The following is an 18,442-nucleotide window of genomic DNA, read 5'->3' on the forward strand; positions in this document are numbered from 1 at the left end:
AGGCAGGGAAACTAAACCAGAGTTTTAAACAAAGCCTCAGGCCTCAAATGCAGATTCAAAAAATTGAGAAGCTTTTCTAAACATCCACATCTCCAGCCCATCACCTGAGATCATGTGACTCTGCAACGGGGCCAGGAATTCAGGGTTTTGGTTTGTTCTGTTGTTAAGTTTTCCAAGTGATTCTGATGCCCAACTCAGTTTTGGGACCCCCCTGAACTAATATGACAGCCCTCCTCGGTCTCTAATGACCTCTGATTCTGGGAATCAGAGCCCAGTTCCACGGTCAGAGCCCCTCCCTCTGCCTCTCACCCAGCGTGGACCTTTTTACTGTTTTCATATTGCTCTTTTTAAATTATCATGTCTATAACAAAAATACACATTCTTGTAGCAATTCTCTTAATTGTGAAATAGAGTAAAAATGTTTAAATCTCTGCTCACATGTACCCACTCCCCAGAAACTCACTGTTCATTTCACTGTGCATCTTTCCAGACCATTTTCTGAGCATTTACACATAAAACACACATACACACTTCCGGTTGGCCATTCCAGCCACTCTTGGTTTGGTTTGGTTTTACACATATAACAGGGGACAGGTCATACACACTGTTCTGTGATCTGCTTTTGTTCACTTCCTAATACTACATCACTGAAACCTTTCTATGTTGGAACACAGAGGCTACTTCCTTCTTTATAACAGTCAGGTGCTCTTCAATAGTATGGCTATGACTTTGAACATGCCCATGTTGAAGAATTTAGAGCTTCTTCCTCCTGAGGCCCCATGGATTGTTTCCTTGTCCATGTGTTGGTGTGCACAGGAATGTTTCTATAAAATAAGTTTGCTTTCCTTCTGCTCCCACTCTACATCCCAGCTTCTCTTTGCTTTCCTTCTCATCCCAAATGACAGCTACACCCAGGCTGCTCTCAGTCTTTTGAGGACCCCTTTCCTTCAAGAACAAAAGAAGTCTCCATTCAACCCTTAGCTTGGAACCTCTCCCTCCTCCTCTATTATTATTATGACTCTACTAGATACATATTTCCAGCCTGCGGGAGGACCAGACCTGAAATAAGAAGAACAACTGGGCAAAGATCTAGAGAAAAGAGGACTTATATTCTTATCCAGACTCTCTGCCTTAAGATCAAATGGACCTGGCTTTACATGTGTGTTAAATTAGCAGGTTGGACTAGGTTGTATTCAACTCAAACCTTCCAGGTATCTGTGATCATTTGTCAAGTTCCATCTTCTCCAGGCAGCCTTTACAACCATTTCCTAGACACTCAGATTCCAAGCCAATGAGCAAACTCTCCATCATATTTCCTGTTTTTGTCCATCATTTTGGTGCCTAATTACATATTGCCATGTAATGTCTGTTGATGGCTTCATAACTGTATATATTTATCTTCCCGTAATGATTATAAGCAGCTCCAGGCCAGGGACAACCACATAGACTGCACTTCCTCCCTTGCTCAAGCACCTCAATAATGAAGATCACAGAAACGATAAACAAAGCATCCTCTGAGCCAAATGTCGGCAAACGAAATCCCGCACGCCACCTGTTCTGGTAAATAAGTTTTATGGGAACCGAGACATTCATTTAGGTATTGTCTACGACAGCTTTCACGCTACAACAGCAGAGGTGGGTAGCTGCAAAAGAGACCATATGGCTGCAAACAAGAGTATTTACTATCTAGCCCTTTATAGGGGGAAAAAAAGCCTGCTAATACCTGTGCTGAGCAGTCAAAAAAAAAATGTCAAAATATGCAGGGACCAGGAGCTCACGCACAGGAACATTCAGACCTCCTCAGAGAGTCTAGCAAAGAGTAGTGAGCTTGTGGCTTCCTTTTTTGATGCCCAGTCCAACTCACACGTCACATCTGATCCTTTCCTCCCCTGCGTAGAACTCTCAGTGGCTTCACTCATGACTTAGGATGAAATGCAAAATCTCACTAGAGTCAGGACTTCTTCCGAAATGCCATCCCTGCCCTCCCCTCCCCAACTTAAAGCAGGTGTCACGTTCTCCCCTCATTCCCTATTTTTTCCTATAGGACTACCATAATTTTGTAGTTACACAATCATCTGTCTTAGTGTGTCTTCCCCTCTGGAGCACAAGCTCTGTGAGGATAAGAACAGAATCTCTTTACGGATGCTCTCCAAGCCCTCGAGTACAGTATCTGATGCATAGTGTAACTGACAAGGGTTTGCTGACAAAATAAATGAATGCATTTGCAGACCATCACTAATTAGAAGCAGCACATTAAAGGGTGATGGTGGAGGAGGTTGCCGGGGATGACACAGGTATAGAAGCAAGTGTGAGGAAGCCAAAAGGCCACCATCATGTAGCCACAATAATGTAGGAGATTCAGCAGGCTGGGATCCTTCAGAGTAAAAGCAAAGAATTTCACCTCCAAATACTCTGAGGATATCACTCTGTTTTAACAGAACCATAACTGGCTTACAAGAATTATGCTCAGTGTGGAGCTTGAGGTGACTAGCAAATGTAATGGGGAATTTAAAATATCCCCTCTCATTTGATAAAAAAGATTACACTCAAAAAGATACATGGACCCCAAAATTCATAGCAGCACTACTTACAATAGCCAAGACATGGAAACAATTTAAATGTTCAACAGAAGACTAGATAAAGAAGATGTGGTATGTATAATGGAATATTACATGGCCATAAAAAAGAATGAAATCATGCCATCTGCAGCAACATGGATGGACCTAGAGATTATCACACTAAGTGAAATAAGCCAGACAAAGACAAATATCATATGATACCACTTCTATTTAGAATCTAAAAAATGATATAAATGAACTTATTTATAAAACACATAGATGCACAGACATAGAAAACAGCTTATGGTTATCAAAGGGGAAGATGGGGGAGGATAAATTAGGAGTTTGGGCTTTGCGGATACTAACTGTTATATATAAAATAGACAAACAAGGAACTACTGTAGAGCACACAGAACTATATTCAATACCTTATAAAAACCCATAATGAAAAAGAATATGTATGTATACTTGAATCATTTTGCTGTACACCTGAAACTAACACACCATTGTAAATCAACTATACTTCAATAAAAAATAAAAAAAAGATTACCCTAACTTGGTGCTTAGAATTATAAGCAGTATAAGGAGATTATTTTCCAGAAGTCATCTACATTCCATCCTAGTTTAAACTTCAGTTATTTGAAAAATTTCATTTACTTAGGACACTTATTTCACCAACAACAATGGATAAATGAACAAATATCAAGTGTACCACCCCAAACTGTGCGGGATATAGGAGCACTACAAATGCTTAGTGAGTGAGTCAAAGATAAAACACAGGAGAAAGCAAATTTCCAAGGGCAGCTCCAAAATGACCAGCAATAAAGACTTCCCAGGTATCCACACTCACCTTGGTGACCACACCTGTCCTGTTACATCACCTCTACTCTAGGGCACAGAGATGGACTTGACTGAAGCCCCCAGATGTGCTGACGCAATGTAGGATGCTGCTGTCTATTTCTCTCTTAACAAGTCTTATCCCATGACCTCATCCTTCAAATAAATGGGGGGAAAAAATCCTGTGCCGTTTCTAAGTACAACACGTTTACGTCATTCCTGTCCCTTACCAAATTCCCATCATTTCTAATAGAAAATGAGCCCACTCAAGGCAGTGATCAACTTTTGTCTATTCCTCATGGACCAGCAGGAAGACCGCTTGCGAGTCTGAGATAGAGAGTTTTTTAATGCTGCATGAAACTAGTAGGTCAAAAGGAATCTCAGTTACTGTGGATATTATAACAAAGAAAAGGGAACCAAGTTATTCCTGAGATGGTGATGATAAAACCTGCTAATAGATGATCAAAAGGCAAAAGCCAGGCGGCGTAGACACCTCCAGAATTTCTGACCATTTTATTTCTAGCACTGCATTAAATGTGGCATCGCAAGGCATCGGCTGCTGGAAATTCTCTAGATTCGAAGAGAGAAAAGAATGCACGAAGAGGAAGGCGCCCAAGAGAAAGCTTCTACAAAAGCACAGGCAGGGCTGTTTCCAGTTATGTTATATAAATTTGGTTGGCTTTGGCATTTCCTACTCTCCTGTCTGATTTAAAAAAGCCTCTGTTGCTAGGGCAAGAGCAGGGACTGCTGTTTCAAGCTGGTGAAGACAGAGAATGCCAAGGCTGGAACGTGCTGATGACATGATTGGAGGGAGGCAAGCTATGAGGACACGGGGGAAAAGCGGGAAAAAAACAGGCAAGATGGAACTAAGCCAGATGCTGTCTTCCCTGGAACCTACCACGCAGAAGAGTGTGTGCACTCAGCCTTCGGGCCCTGGACCACAGAACTGCATCCCCCTCCATCCATCACCATGGCTACTGCTTAGGCCAAGACTCCACCTGCATGGAGAAGCCATGTTATAAAGAAGACAGGGGTAAAGGTGTGAGGAGATTACACTTCTGTGCTTGCCAAGAATTTATAGAATCCTTAAATAAACCAAGGCAAAACTGGCGACACCAGCCAGGGCAGCAACTCCAGCTTGAAAGTATAAACAAAACCTATTTTAGTCTGAAGTGTGCTAAGCAAGCCAAGCTCTACCAGGTTCTCACTGGGGAGGAGGGGACAGGGGAGGGGCGTGGGGGAAGGGGACTTGATCTGTATCTCCAGGTCCTTATTTGTATAATGGATATAATAATAACACAATTAAATAATAGATTACATAGATAATTTAAAATAATAATATGATAAAAATAATGCTTAGCATAACAATCCTACGACTGTTTTCAGAATTAATTGTGACAACAGATAAAGCCCGTAGAACACACATGACACAAGGAAGTTCTCCGTGAATGTATTTTAATCATCGCTCCTTCTCCTTATTATTTCACCCGATCTCAGCTTCATTCCCTTGGGATGATACAACCTTTTAAAACAGCCCAATTAAAAACGCAAAATATCCAACTCCTGACACGGGAGTCAAAGACTTCAGATTCTAAAAAACTGTAATCCTAACAACATACGCTACAAGGCTTGGAGCCCATCACAAAACGAAAAATACAGACATGAACAGCACAGCGGTAAAAGACAAGCCAGGGCCAACTGGCATTTCCACGTAGATTTAGAATATAAACTTAGTAGATGGCAAATGAGAAAACACAAGAGGAGAAAGGATGTGCTGTTAATAAGTACACTGTAGACAAGTGGAGCAGAAGTTAACTAAGCATTTTCCAGAGTGAGTTCCCCAGATCTAGTCCCACAAGATGTTAATGATTCTAGGGTTTAAAACACGGCTGAATAAACTCCGGCCAGCTGCCTGCTTTTTTTTTTTTTTTAATAACCCACAAGTATAAGAATGGTTTCTACATTTTAAATAGTTGTTGGGGGGGAAGCAAAAGAATAAAATTTTGTGACACATGAGAATTATTTGAAATTCAGAGTTCAGTGTCCACAAGTCAAGTTTAGTGGGAAACACAGCCACGCCCATTCTTCTGGACCTTGCCGAGGTCTGCTTTCAAAGCACAGAGTGACAGCTGAGTGGTTTCCATGGAGATGGCAGGGCCCAGAAAGCCAAAAACATGATCAAGCTCTTGACAGATAAAGTTTATCAACCCCTCGTCTAAAAGTTTAGGAAACTGCTCTAATTGCAGCCCTCTCTTGGAGAGACACAATTCACAGTGGCCTGATGATGGGTCCAGGAGGACCAGCAGGACAGCTGTAGAAAGAGATGACATATGAAAACACAGATATATATGTACGTGTATGACTGAAACATTGTGCTGTACACCAGAAATTGATACAACATTGTAAACTGACTATTCTTCGTTAAAAAAAAAAACGGTGACTCAGTTGGACCCAGACTTATCTGACCATGAAACCCTTCACTCACACAAGGAATATGACCATCTTGTAGAACAGAGTGATGTAGTGCTCACACCACCCATGCTGAAGTCCAGAAAAGTAATAAGAATCGTTTATTTAGCCCATCTGTAAGAAGATCAATTTTGGGCTCTTAAAATCAACAACGAAAAAGAAGATACTCTCAGACATAAAAAAGAAAATGGGTTTAAGAATATTAACCTACACAGGGAACTATATTCAGTATCTTGTAATAGCCTTTAATGAAAAAGATTATGCAAAGATACATATGTATAATTGCATCACTATGTTGTACGCCAGAAACTAACATGACATTGTAATTTGACTATACTTCAATTAAAAAAAGAATCTTAACCTGAATTTTTGCGTTATGAAATATAACAATATTAAAAGTAGGTTGCAAAAATACATGCCATATACAACTAATAAAAGCTTATAACTAATGGGAGTTTGAGATTTGCAAATACTAACTACTATATATAAAATAGATAAACAACAAGCTCCTACTGTAGAGCACAAGGAGCTATTTCAATACCTTGTAGTAACCTATAATGGAAAAGAACACGAAAAAGAATATATGGAGGTATACATATGACTGAAACATTATGCTGTATACCAGAAATTGACACACTGTAAACTAAATATACTTCAATCAAATTTTTTTTTTAATTTTTAAAGGCGTATAACTGAAAATGTAAAGAATTAATACAAATAAGATTAACACAAATTCCACTCAATAGTTCAGGCAGAGTAACTACAAAGGCAATTGTCACGTGAATACATTTACGACATCCCTAGCAACTACTGAAATGTAAATTTGCACAACCAAAGACACTTCCGTATCTATATTAAAGCAGCATAAATAAATTAAAGTGATAAACTCCAACGTTGGCAAGCTTGTGGGGTAGAAGGAACATTTACAAGCTGCTTGTGATGCTCTAAATGAATTCAGTCTTTCTAAAGACAGTCTGGCAACACACAGCAAGAGTCAGAAAGCCATTCATTCATTTCCTGTGACCCAGCAATCCCGCTTTGGGGAATACACATCAGATACACCTCAGTTTTGGGAACAACCCAAAAGGAAAAAGAGCAATTGTTTTGTACAACGACAACTTTGTTAGTGTTGTTTACTGGCAGTTGGAAGACAATGACAACAACCCAAGTGTCCAACAAACAGTAGGATGACTCAACGCGCTGCCAACCAGAGGCGAGGTGGCATTAAAAAATGGCAGGCATGAGGGTTGAACTGACATTAATCAAAGGACTTCAAACCACATCCAAACTTGGGGTTCCCCAATTCCACCCACCCCTTCCCCAGTCTCCCCTTTAAAGTAATCAGACCACCAAAGGCTCAGCTCAAGAAGCAGAGAGTCGGGGGGTGGGGTATAGCTCAGCGGTAGAGTGCATGCTTAGCATGCATGAGGTCCTGGGTTCAATCCCCCGTACTTCCATTATAAATAAACAAAAACCTAATTACCTTCCCCCTCCCAAAAAAAGTTTTTTCAACTTAATTTTTAAAAAAGCCAAGAGTCAGCCTTGATGACTCCTTTCCTTTCACCTCACTTATCTCTTGTATCTCACCATCAGTAAACTCTCTCCAAAATCCCAAATCTGATGACCCCCACCTTCACTGCCACCAGCCCAGACCCATCATCTCTCCCCTGAACTATGGTAAACGACTCCAACTAGTCTCCTCCATCTATGCTTCCTCTTTCTAACCCACTCCCCACAGAACTGCCAGGGTCATCTTTAAATTTTTTTTTTTTTTTTAAAACTATTATAACCCTGCTTCCCACTGTACTCTGAATAATATCCTGACGTGGTCACATCTTTAAAGGTCTTGTACAATCCGGCCCCTGCCTACCTCTTCAACCCCAATCCACACTCCTTCTGTTTGCTAAGCACCAACCGCAGTGGCCTTCCTTCCAGTCTCTGAACACATAGCCTCTTTCCTACCTCTGGGCCATCCCACGTGCTGTTCCCCCTTCCTAGAATATTCTTCCTTCTGCTCTTTAAGTTCAGTCCTTAAACATCAGCCCTTCTGTCTTCCCTGATAAAGTATGAACTCCAAGAGGGAGGGACCATTACTAGCCTTTCACTATCATAAACCCAGAGTCTAGAAATGCCTGGCATTTAACAGATGTGCCATAAATATTTACTAAATGAATAAAAAATAGAACTGTATGTCCGCAGGGTCACAGAAGATAGTTACACAAAGAAACACAGGGCACAGGCAAGTATATACATACTAGTTTTCACCATCCAGAACTGTTTGTATACCATCAAAGCATAAGAATGAACTGGGAAGACACATAAAGAGAATTCTGTACCCGCTAGGTTCCTCCAGCCTGTCAACTTGCTTATGTTTAAAATGCTCTTCGTTAAAAACTGCAATGCCCTCGAGTTGTAGCTCAAACACTGAAAAGGAGATCAAGCTCCCACTACTCCCCCACTTGCCTGGGATGAATGAACAGTTAGTTGAGAGGAAAATCCTTCTGGAATTCATTCAACAATCGTTTATTGCTTAACTACTACATGTCGGGGCATTGAGCCAGCTACGCAAAGATGAACAGCACATTGTCCGTTGTCTGTAAGAAGCTGAAACCGAGGAACACCGTTGGCCCTAAGCATTCCATGTGAGAAGGGAAACACACCCAAACTTTGTCCGATTTGGGACTTTTCCTGAATCAGGGATACAGGATGTCAACCAAAGAGGAGAGAGGGGGCCGTGGACTTCCAGAAGTAAAGGAAGAACAAAAAGTGACTAATAACCAGTTAGATTATTCTGGGAACCCATCACCATTTGCCTTTGAACCTTTTGCCCCCTTCAACCCCGCTGCCTCTCTTAAGCCTGATTGAGCCGACCTGGACATACCTATGATGAAATCAAATAATGGTCTTGTCTCAGAAGGGTTCTTTAGGGAACCAGAACCAATGATGAAATCTCTTCTCGCCCTTTGCCTTTCTCAGGTCTCCTCAGCTTCTACAGTCTGTGAAGATATATGCTGAAAAGCCGGCTCCCGAGAGCGCTACGGCATGGTAAGCCACACACAGGCGCATCCCACATCAGACTGTGCACATCATGGAGTTCAGCCGGCTTCTGAGACACCCGCAATGAGAAGTTCACAAAGAAAAGACTAGTCACGGATGATGCAAGCCCCTGCCCTAATCCTACACAAATAGTCAGGCTGGCAGCAGAGGATAGCCTGAGAGGCCCTCAGGTTCTGAGGATGAGTTGAAACTACACGGCTCAGCAGAAACCCTGTCATTCTCTTACTCACTAAGCAAATATTTTTCAAAATGACCCAAGTAGCAGGAAAGCAAAGCCTCTGTTCCCTATTTATAACACTTCAATTTGCAAGAGTATCTTTCCATCTTAGCCATGGCACCATGGCCCCGTAGAGTCACGCCAGAGGAAAACGCATGCCAGTAGTTCCACGCTCCCCCGTCAACGCACGCACACACACACACACACACACACACACACACGCACACACACACACGCACGCTGCCCTTAATTTATAATCTTCCAGTGGAGCAGAATTGCTCACCTGATGGAAAGAGAATATTCAACTCTCAGGGAAAATCATTCCTTGAACGGGAAACAGAATTCCAGTAAGTGCAGGTTCCTCGGCTCCTCCCCCCACCTTGGCAGGCATAGTGGTGTGTACAAAGCCATGCTGACCAAGATCTGAATCCTCTCTCTGGCACTTGCCAACTGCCTGACTGGAACCTCTCCCCAGCCTCATCTCCTCACCTGTAACATGGGGCTAATGACACTACCTCATGGACGTGAAGATTTCCTGCCATCACTGGTGGAAGGCGTTCAACCAAATGTCAATGCACGTGCTCAGGAAAGAGGAGCTTACTAGTATCCATCTATGATTAATTTAACAGCCATTAATATTCCTCCCCTCTGGGCTATCAGGGCCAAAGCCCTCTTGAATGCAAAGCTGCTCTCACTTGGATCCAGGACTCAAGGGCTCACTCTTCTCCTCTCTCCTAAATCCATGAAACCCATGTTCCTTCTCCCAAAACAGATTTGCAAATGGCACCCACCCCGGGGACAGAGCCCCCAAGCAGTCCTGGTGGCAGAAGAGCAAATGGGAGATTTTATCACGATCATATATGAGGCTTGCTGTGATTTTGCTTACTAAGCCCCCTCTCCTTTCTTTAAATTTTGTTTCAGTTTCTAGTTTAGAACAGCACCTTAGACAAAATGTTTGGATAGTCTCAAGAGAAGATGGGGCTATAGCTCGGGGCCCTGACTACCCACCCACCCATCCACGCCCTGCCCAATCCCACCCTGCCTGAGGGCTCTTTTAGCACAACTCTCCCACCACTGCACACATCTGTCACTCCAAGGCCAGAGTGCTGACACGTGGGAAAACTCCAGATAGCCAGAATCCAAGTGAATGGACCATTCCCGGCGGCCTTCAGCATCCCTCAAGAAGAGTGAGGTCACCACTGCTCTGAATTAAGAGTCTAAATCCCCGTGAGCCCCACATCTCTGCAGCCCCGTGAGTGTTCAGCACACACTGATGTCTGCCAGGTTCCTCCCTACTTCTAACCGCTGCCCGGCTCCTCTCCTCTGGGACTCAGGCTGGAGATGGGAGGGGGTAGAGAAGCCAGGTAGCATAACACAAGCCCACTTAGGATGCCTGGGAACTTTTTGGTACTTGACAAATACAAACACGGGGGCGAGGCCAGGATTCATTCATGATGTCACTTCATTCCTAAAGAAGCAAAGCTCAGCAACTGCCGCTCCAGCAGCAACAAAGCCCAGTGTCCTGCCATCACTAAACGGGAACTCAGTCCGGGGGACCAGCTGACTCCTATTGCAACCTCAGTTCTCCTTTGGCCAGGCAGACAGATTTGCGCCTGATGGTCTAGACCGCATCTGCTCCAAACAGTCATCCAGGAAACGCCCAAAGCTGAGGAGAGACACCTGTCATCCAAGAGAAGCATCTGAGTTTTCCAGGAAGTTGCCAGTGACCTGGCATCACTGGAATTTGCCAGGCCTGCTTGGGGGAAGAGGGCCAGCTGAGTGCTAGTGCTTACTGGAAAACAGGCATTGCTGTTTACAAAAAGAAAAGTCACTCAATTCACACTGGCCCCGAATAGTCTAATGATGCATCTGACCTTTTCCCATCACACACACCCCCCGAAAAGTTTACTCAAGCCAATTAGAGTTTACGTGTTTCACAGAGGGTCAGCTGAGGACAAAATCAATTTGTAACTTGTCTATGGAATCTCCAAACAGACTTTACCTCTCTTCCTTACAGATGGAGTCAAGTGTAAAAAAAAAAGTCTCTGCATTCTGATCCATAAGCAGACAGGACACAGAGCACCTGCTGGAGCCAGTCCCACAGCCCACGCCGCTCACCCCATCCACTAAGGGCACACCTGGAGCGAAGGGCCTTCTGCAAACAGTGCTGGCAAATTCAGCATTAACTGTGCTGGCCGCATCCCACTGGAAAGACTTCATCCAAATTTAGCCACACAAAAATATGTAATTTAGCCAGTTGGTGGATCTATGCTGATTTAGTCTCAGGTGTTTTTTTCTCAACTTAAGGTAGTATATACATTCCATCACAAGGAATTTTTTTTTTCTTGCTGATTTGGTGTGTTTGTGTATTTCCTTTATACTGTAGGTTATTTGTTTTGGACCAAACCTGAGGCCGATTCAGCCATATGCCTTTAGAAATAGTTCAGATGAGAAAGTTCAATCTCATTCTAAACATTTTGACAACAGAGATGGGAGATTCACGGGGTAAGTGAGAAACTCTGCCCCCCAGTTCAAGTCTGCACACCCCATTCTTCTGCTTGTAAGTCACTTTTCCTACCGAGGCTAATGTATGTTACTCTGAGTCTTGGCACTGAGTTTTCTTCTTCAGACTTTCAGGCTAAAAGCCAAAACTACTTCAAATAATTTAAAGATTTTAACATCCATTACATTTTGTGTATTACTTTGAGTGTAGTACATTTATCCACTGATTCTTTCTAAACACGAGAAACCCAACCAGCACAACTGATAGCCATGTACTTTTCATACAGCAGATAAACTGTATCCGCGGGGCAAGATTCAAATACTAATTCATCCCTGTGTGCCCCCACCTAGTCCAGTGCCTCTCTCAGAGTAAGCGCTCAACATAGGTTTGTCAACATGAAAACATAATGTACTTCCCCAATCTAGGCTGTTTTATTCCCTCCAGTTTTCCCTTCCGGCTTTCACATTCTAGGATTGCGGAGTTAAGGTATATAGAAAGGAGAAAATCTTTTGGACAGAACGTCGGCTTGAATTCTGAGCTCTCCTTGAACTTGTCACCAAGTCCATGCAGGACTTCAGCCCTGACCAGCCCCTCCACATCTACCCAAATAGCCAAAGTCAAATGCCAACATACTAGATAACTTTGATGAGCAAAGGTCAGGAGGTGGCACTAAGCTCGACGTCTAAGTCTCAATGACAGTGACAAACATTGGTACTTGGGACCTTCTAGGCTGGCACACAGCTGAAGGCTCAGACTACAACTGTCCTTCTATCTGGAATTCATAAGACGTGCAGGTTAGTGGTTTCCAAAATTTCAGACCTCATTTCCCTATCAGTGGTGACTTCTTTTCCTTCTGACTGCCCCACTGCCAATATTCTATCTGACCAGGCAAAGCAAGCTCCCTGAGGGCAGCAGGCATGTCTGAGTGTGTGTGTCACACCAGGCAGGCCCTTCCAGGGCGTTCCTTCACACTGGCACAGACCTCAAGGACTCACTTATCTGCTCTCCAGACTCTTGGCCTGGAACGCACGATGCTGTGCTTTTCAGTCTGTGGTTTACTCTCCAGTATCCTGCAGACACCTCCACGCCTCAGACCCAGAAGTGCAAGCAGCAAGAACACTTTCGTCCAAAGGCGCTCATGTAAGTCTCATTAACGTTCCACAGCGAGCCAAACCACCCACCTCAACTCTCCCCCAGAAAGCCTTCTCTGCTCTTACGTTTCATCATCCAGCAATTCGGAGTTGTGAAATCACAGAGTGGCCCAGGAGTGAGGAGTGAAGGGGAGGCAGGCAGTCCTAGGTGCCAGTGCCATTATCACTTGAGAGTTGGGTGGCCCAGGACAATGAAGTTTTGCAGCCTCCACTTTCTCATCTGTAAAATGGAGCTAATCCCACCTGCTTCCCAGAGATGTTGGGAGTAAAAGAGATACTCTGTATAAAGCACCTGACATATGGTTTTATATATATATATATACACACACACACACACACACATATATAATATCATATTATGTTTATATATCATATCTTCTGTAAGTTTTTTAAAGTTTATAGTAAGTTCTTTAAGTTAGCCTGTCATCACAAGAAAAAAGTGTCCAAAATGAGGATAATAACAAATATTGTCACACCAAAAGGAGATATTTGAGAGAAGAGGGGTAACCGAAAGCCATAATAAACAGGACATTTTATTGGGTTTATTATTTGTTAAGCTAACTGCAATGACGGGGTAGGTCGCCACCCGCCACTGGCCCCAGCAGCGGTCTGCACACACTGCGGTGCCTACCTGGGCTCCAGGACCTGGCGTCTGCCATTTTCACATGGCCAAGAATCCCAGTGGGATAAAGAATCCTTATAACAACGTCATAAAATCATCATTTTTATACGCCAACAATGCCTGTCCTGAGGACTGGAACTTGCAGAGCAGGAAAAATAAAAGGCATTGTCTTCCCACCCTGGTGACCCCTGGCCCACCCCCTCCAGTTTCCCTTCAGGGCAAAGAGGTCAGCTCCAGGCCATTCCATGAACTGAAGTGCAACCTTTCTTTTATAATTATCAGGAGAATAAGGATTCTGATTTTAGTTAACACCTGGAGATTGCTTCTAAATTCCACTGTAAATTTCCTTTTTTAAAAAAAAGATAGCCAAACTTAAATTCTCAAGTCTTCAGTTGTAAATGCAGGGCACAATTTTTAGGTCAACTGAACTTAATGATTTAAGAACAAGAATCCTCTTTCTCAGTTGGTTAAAGAGACCCATGCTTTGACTACATGGAGACCTTACTTTAAGCAACTATCTCATGCAGAAACATAAAATTAATGAAATATCGCACTGACTGAAGATTCAACCTAGGAGTGAACTCTATGGAAAGCGTAGCAATCAGATGTGCTGAAAGGACTCAACACACAACAGGGGAGGTACAGTAGTAGATGTGAGGCTGCAAGGACAGAGCTCAAGGATGACCTAACTCCACTGATACTAGGATCGGTGTTCCCCTGGACTTAGCTGGTCTTCTCTCCCCACCACGACTGTCAATGCAGGTTCACTGCTTGAAGGAGACTGTCCCCTTCTACTGCTCACCACCCACCACCCTGGTTTCACCCATACAAATCTTGACTTTGCCATTACTATAAAACGGGCAGGAAAGCAGCTTTGAAGGGAGACTGGGACTTGCCTCATTAGAAATGCTAACAGCACCAAACTTTTCTTTAGTCTCTCTCTTCCCCTTAAAACACACACTCACACAGGGAACCAGAGTGTCTGTAGGATGAATTCCCAGGCCGTAGCAACTACAGTGCTCTGGGATCTAAGAGCTCTTGGCTGGCCAGGCATTAAGCCCTTTTCGGGAAGGAGACAGCAAGCCTGCCTTCCCCTGACACAGGCCTGCTCTGAAAACAGGCTCTTGCTTTTTGTTTTTGTTTGGTTCTTAGCTAAGAATCTCTTACCTTCCTTGCGGAGACAAAAAGGCACGGGAAGCTTAGGGCAGCTCCTGGGTTTGATACCAAATAAATTTTCTTCCACCTAATTCATCCCATCCCCACCAACATCTGAAAAGCAGCGGAAGAGATCTGGGGAAGTTGGGCCTAAGTTTTGGGTCAAGGGTGCGTTCAGGCTTTGACCAGGTAAGTGATGGAGAGGACTAGCTATAGGGCACGCCCTGGAGCTGAATGCGGCCACGGTGCAGAAGAAGGCAGCTGCCCCACCCTGCAGGCTCACCTGCCTGGCCACAGGTAAGCGAGGGATGGCAAAGACTGGAAAATTCAGCTTCCTTTATGTAGAGCTCTGTCCCCCTCCCCCCACGCAAGTGCCGGCACGCTGGCTGGCTGGCTGTGGGCAGGCGCTTCGGAGGCGCCTGAGTGGGTCTCGGGGTTCCTCCCTGGGCGTGCGGAAACCAGGACCCACCCAGCCAAGGCGGAGAGATGGGGGAGGGGGCTCGGCGCCCCGGGGGCGGGCGAGGCGCGGACGCACCCCGCGGTTTCGGTGGCGGGCGCGCACCGGTCCCCCACTGCGGTAGCATCCCGACATGACACTGCAGCTGCAACAAAGCGGCGGCCGCCGCGAGCCTCGGCGCCCACCCGCCGCCCCAGCCCCACGCCACGCGGAGGGGGCAGCGGCTGGTGGCTGTGGGGGTGCATGGAGGAGATGGGGGCACTGGAGGGGTCGAGGAAGGGGAAAGCCCTGAAATGCGCAGGAAGCCCGGCGGCCACCTCTAGCGCCTCTCGCAGCGCCGCCGGACTGCAAGGAAAACAATTCGCCTTCATTCCCGAGTCCGGGTAGAGCCCCGCAGCTCCTCCAGATGACCCGATCGGAGCCCTCGGCTGTGTCGCCCTCCCTTGCTTGCAACCCCCGCCGCCCCGCTGGCCCGACCCCAGCCCCCCGCAGCCCCGGCCGGGGGAGCCGCCCCGCTCCCGGCTCGCCGCCGCCTTCTGCTCCGGCGCGGCCGCGGTCCCAGAATCTCCCCCTCCCCGAGCGCTCACCAGGAGAAAGGAGCCCGCGATCATCGCGGCTCCGGCGACGCGGCTGCAGGAGACCAGGGCGGTGCTGCTGCTCGCGGAGGTCCCCATGGCTGAGCCCGGAGCTCGAGGGGCGCCCGGGGCGAGTGGCCCCCCGGCAGCTGGAATCGGCGGCTGCTTCTGCCCAGCGCCGCATCCACCGCCGCCTCCCGAGCCGGGAGCCCATCTACCTCCAACACCCCATGTGCACTGCGGCAGCCGGACGGCCGGGCAGAGGAGGGAGGCGGTGAGGGAGGCTCCGGGGGCGCTCAGCACCTGCCCAGCTGCGCGGCTGCCCGGGCGGGGAGAAGCAGCCGCGGCTGCAGCCCGCGCCTCCCCGTGCTCTCCTCCGACAGCGGCTGCGGAGAACCAGGGAGGAGGCCTGGGCGCGAGAGAGCGAAGGAACAACTTCCCATAGCGAAGCCTCCAGCCACTGCCAACCACCCTCCGCTGCCTAGACCGGCCGGCGAGGGACTAAGTCGGGTGGCTGCCGGGCGCGGGGACACACGTGGTGGCGCCGAAGGGGCGGGGGATCGGCCCTTTGTGATGTCACCTCGAAGGAGGCCGGGCTCTTTGTGCGATCAGAAATGGGAAGGCGTTCCAGGTGGAGCGAGGAGGGAGAGGGTGCCCCTTGCCGTTCGCTGAAGAGATTGCAGCAGCTTAATGACCCAGGGAAAACGCTCTGAATGCATACGTATTTCTGACCCAAATTTCCTTCTTTTTTCTAAGATGATTCTCAGTAAATTATTTCTGCGACAGACGCCTTTCTATTGTTTCTGGCATAATGATTAAAGACAGCCAAAGAACATAAAACATTTAGATCTACTGCGTGCCGTGAAGAGACCACGAGTTGGTTCTCAAACTTGAGTGCGCAGTACAATCTCTTGGAGAGTCTAAAACATAAGCTGATGCGTGGTCCCACACTCAGAAATTCTGATTTAATCGGAACAGGGTGTAGCCTGGGCATTGGGATTTTTTTTTTTTTTTCAGTTCTCCTGATGATTTGGGGAGATCGTGTGGCAAAATTTGAAACCCTCTGGGCCAAAGAATGCACCTAAGGAAATCCAGACTAAAGATTCCAAACCCAGAGTCCGCGGAGTTAGGTCTTTGGAGGACCTTCCAGAGGCCTTGGAAATCCTTGAAATATGTGGGCAGGTGCATTTTTCTAAATAAAGGATCCCCAGAGTTTTGAATCAAATTATCACAGAGAGAAGAAACACCCTTCTTCCAAAAAAGTGTTAAAAAAAAAATTGAGTTGAGTTCCAAATGCCTTTGTGGGATGTGGGTGGGGAGAAAGGGAGGCAGTGTGCAGCTTCAGAAGTAGGAACAGCCAGAGCATTCCCTTGGATGGGCTGGCATCTCCTGCATTTCTGAATGTGAGTGAGGACCTGGCATCCCTTTCTGTCTCAATGAGGGGAGGCAGAGTCTCCTGGCTGTGGTACAGCAGCGTCCACCCTCTAGGTACTGCTGTCCGCCACACACTATTGACATTACCTCTTTGGCCATCTGGTTCACTCCACTCATGTGTGAGCCCTTTGATGCTGCACTTATTCTAGCTTTCCTTGACCCCTTCTACGTCAGGATAACACCCTTTCTCAATTACCTGCTTTCAGACTCAATACCCAGTTCTCTTGAAGGTCACCTACTAAGGCAGAGGTGCCAACTAGTTGTTTTCTTATTAAAATAATGTGCTTTGGTCTTTGTCCTGTGCACACTTGGGAGATGCTAAAAATTAACATGATGGTTAACGTCAATCTATTCTTTCAAATATCTGTCAGTAAAGAAAAGGATTGTCCATGACTATTGGAGCAGGGGAAATTCACAGAAGTGCTAGAAATTATTACTGCTAAATATGGAGTTTGGGGGAGAGGGTTAAGTTTGGACTTGAATTTTTCTAGCTAGTTCCGCAAGTTCAAAAGCGGAAAGAAATACATTACATCTCCATATAGAACAGATTCAAAGGAAAAAGCAGATTGGCTGGAAATAGACTAAAGGAGAGGAAGGAATTAACAATGATTTTGCGGCTGGAAAACTGGGAGGATTGTGCAGCAAGGGCAGAAATAAAAAAACCCAAAGCTGGGATGTATGGGAGGAGACGGACAATTTTATGGCAAAGATACAGTGAAACTAATCCGTACACATTACTGAGTTTCTATTCTTTCCCAGAAAAGGAATATGTCTACGTGAGCATTCTGAAAAGGTGGCCATGAGCAAATCAACAGTTGAAAAAATTGAAGAATTTTCCCAAGGTGAAATGAAAAGCATTTCTATATTTTAACTCAGAGTAATAAAGTTTTATACTCCACTCAGATTCAAACTACTCACAATCTGTTTATCACTCATGTAGAGGGACGTTTATTTAAATGTTAGCAGGAAACGGGATGGAGGGAATTTTTCCTCTCTCAAAATGAACAATATCAAATTTGTGTGATGAGTGCCACACTGGGAAATGAGGAGACTTGAACGTAGTGGAAGCACAATTCAGATTTCTTTTAGGTTCAAGGAAGACAGTTGAGAAAGGACTTCCACCTGCAAAGTAACCCAAACTCTAAATGCTCAATTTGCCTGACTTCACAGGGAAAATCAGTCAGGTTCTACTTTGAGAAATGTAAGTTTGGAGGGAAGGAGTTAAGTGGACAACTGCTTTGAGTCTCTTTCCCCCGCCTCTTCCTCCCCCCCCCCCCCCCTTTTTAATGTCTATGCAACTTCTTTAAAAAAGAAAAAAACTGATGATGGTATTGAACAGTCCTTTGAATTTTTGAAGAAATATAAATTGAATCTGTTATATATGGAGACATAATGCATCTCCATTAT

At 45.4% G+C, this 18,442-nt stretch overlaps 1 protein-coding gene across 1 annotated transcript in view; it reads right to left on the reverse strand.

The window, feature by feature from the left end:
* The window catches only part of TNFRSF21 (TNF receptor superfamily member 21), a 60,180-nt gene extending 44,045 nt beyond the window's left edge, over positions 1–16,135 (reverse strand). The window contains exon 1 of the mRNA XM_032463212.1: positions 15,614–16,135. Within this exon, the coding sequence (XP_032319103.1) occupies positions 15,614–15,700 (87 nt within the window). The 5' untranslated portion in view covers positions 15,701–16,135. The remainder of the gene's footprint in view (positions 1–15,613) is intronic.
* Between the last annotated feature and the right edge of the window lie 2,307 nt (positions 16,136–18,442).

This window comes from Camelus ferus, chromosome 20, assembly GCF_009834535.1.
Source record: "Camelus ferus isolate YT-003-E chromosome 20, BCGSAC_Cfer_1.0, whole genome shotgun sequence".
Classification (NCBI taxonomy): Eukaryota; Metazoa; Chordata; class Mammalia; order Artiodactyla; family Camelidae; genus Camelus; species Camelus ferus.